This window comes from Crocodylus porosus, unplaced genomic scaffold (assembly GCF_001723895.1).
Source record: "Crocodylus porosus isolate Cpor-Errol unplaced genomic scaffold, CroPor_comp1, whole genome shotgun sequence".
NCBI classification, from domain to species: Eukaryota; Metazoa; Chordata; order Crocodylia; family Crocodylidae; genus Crocodylus; species Crocodylus porosus.
The window spans coordinates 1-1,552 of record NW_017728893.1 but is presented as its reverse complement, the minus strand read 5'-3'; the positions used below and the strand labels follow the sequence as shown (position 1 = coordinate 1,552).

The window sequence follows — 1,552 nt, the reverse complement described above, 5'->3', positions numbered from 1 at the left end:
GCGCCCGGCGAGCGGGCGGCCGAGGGCGCCGAGCAGGCAGAGCGCGCCCAGCACCAGCCCGCGAGCCCCCGGCATCGCCGCTCCAATGTTGCAAGCCCGGTCAGCTGATTTCTTCCCGCCTTAAAGGCGCAGGGCTGCCGGCTCTTAAAGGAGAGGCGCGCTCTTAAAGGAGCCGCTGCGCCACCGCCGGGGGCGGGGAACAAGCTCATGGGTCTTGCACTTGTCTGGAGCTTGGGCCCTGTGATGCCCGCGACTTGCCGGCATCCCTTGGCCACCTGGATCCAGCCGCATGCATGTCACTGCTCCCCTGAAATGCGGCCACCTCTGGGGGGGTTCATGGCAGTGGTGCCATTGCAGGGGTCTCCCCGCTTTGGTCCATGAATTCAGCGAAAGGGCATGAAGGGCTCTGCCAGCCCGTGCTCTTTGGGCAAGGCGTGACAGGCAGAGGAAGGCCTTGGCTCGACGCGGGTCATCGCCCTGCCCCAATGCCCTCGAAGGTGCCTGTAATGCCCCGGGAAAGGGAATCCTCCATCCTGGGACAATGAGACTGAAGCTGGTTCCTTATTCCCAGTGTCATATTTCTTAATCCTTGTTCCTTTTTCAAAGCTAATCTATACCCAATAAAAGCTCTGCATATAAATTAGGAACTATGCATAGCTAATAAATTCATCTCTCTTTACAATGTGTAAGCTACGTGTGTGTCTGTGTAAAAATAAAATGAAGTACATTAGCTTATAACTCGAGAACGCCTGCTCCTATCTACACCAAACCTTGCAAAATCACTGAATAGGACCCAAGAAAAATTATAAGCAGGTTATTTTTTCACTCATTCCTTTTTGGGGCTTCCAGTGACTGTTTAAAGGGCACCTGGGTTCTGTGCCCAGTGCTGGGAGGTTGGGGGTCAGACTTAAGCTGTGTATTGCCCCCCCTCTAATTGTATATGACTGGCTAGTGAAACACTTAGCGGCATGCTCTGTTTTCCCTGTAATGGGGTTCTCTCAAGCTCACTGGAAGGGAAGGGATCAGGTATACTGATATTCTTCCTCAGGTGGCCCTCCCTGCTCCCTACCGCCGTGTGCAGCATCTCGGACTCTGGTGGAAGTGGTGGGAAGTGCCATGCAATTGAGCTAGGGCAGCTCCGCCCACTCCCTGGTTCCTGCTTCCCTGCCAGGGAGCATACCAGGCTATTTAGCCAGGGCGGATATAGGGAGAAGAAGAGAGGATGACCAGACGGAGCACCTCTAGCCTGGCTGAGCTGCTTTTGACCTGGACCCAGAGCAAAGACACAGCCCAGTGTCCTCACAGCACGGAGGAAGTTGCTATCAGGACCCCGCAACTGGATGTCTGCCCATGCTGCTGGCTCTCATAGTTTCATAGTAGGTAGGGTCGGAAGGGACCTGATCAGATCATCAAATCCAACCCCCTGCCATGGCAGGAAAGAGTATGGGGGTCAAACAATCCCGGCAAGGTGTTTGTCTAGCCTTGTCTTAAAGACCCCCAGGGCAGGAGCCAGCACCACTTCCCTTGGAAGTTGGTTCCAGCTCCTAGCCGC

At 55.2% G+C, this 1,552-nt stretch overlaps 1 protein-coding gene across 1 annotated transcript in view; it reads right to left on the bottom strand.

Annotated features, from left to right (window-relative positions):
* GLMP (glycosylated lysosomal membrane protein) overlaps window positions 1–94 on the bottom strand; it is a 3,706-nt gene extending 3,612 nt beyond the window's left edge. The window contains exon 1 of the mRNA XM_019555353.1: window positions 3–94. Within this exon, the coding sequence (XP_019410898.1) occupies window positions 3–75 (73 nt within the window). The 5' untranslated portion in view covers window positions 76–94. The remainder of the gene's footprint in view (window positions 1–2) is intronic.
* Window positions 95–1,552: the final 1,458 nt, after the last annotated feature.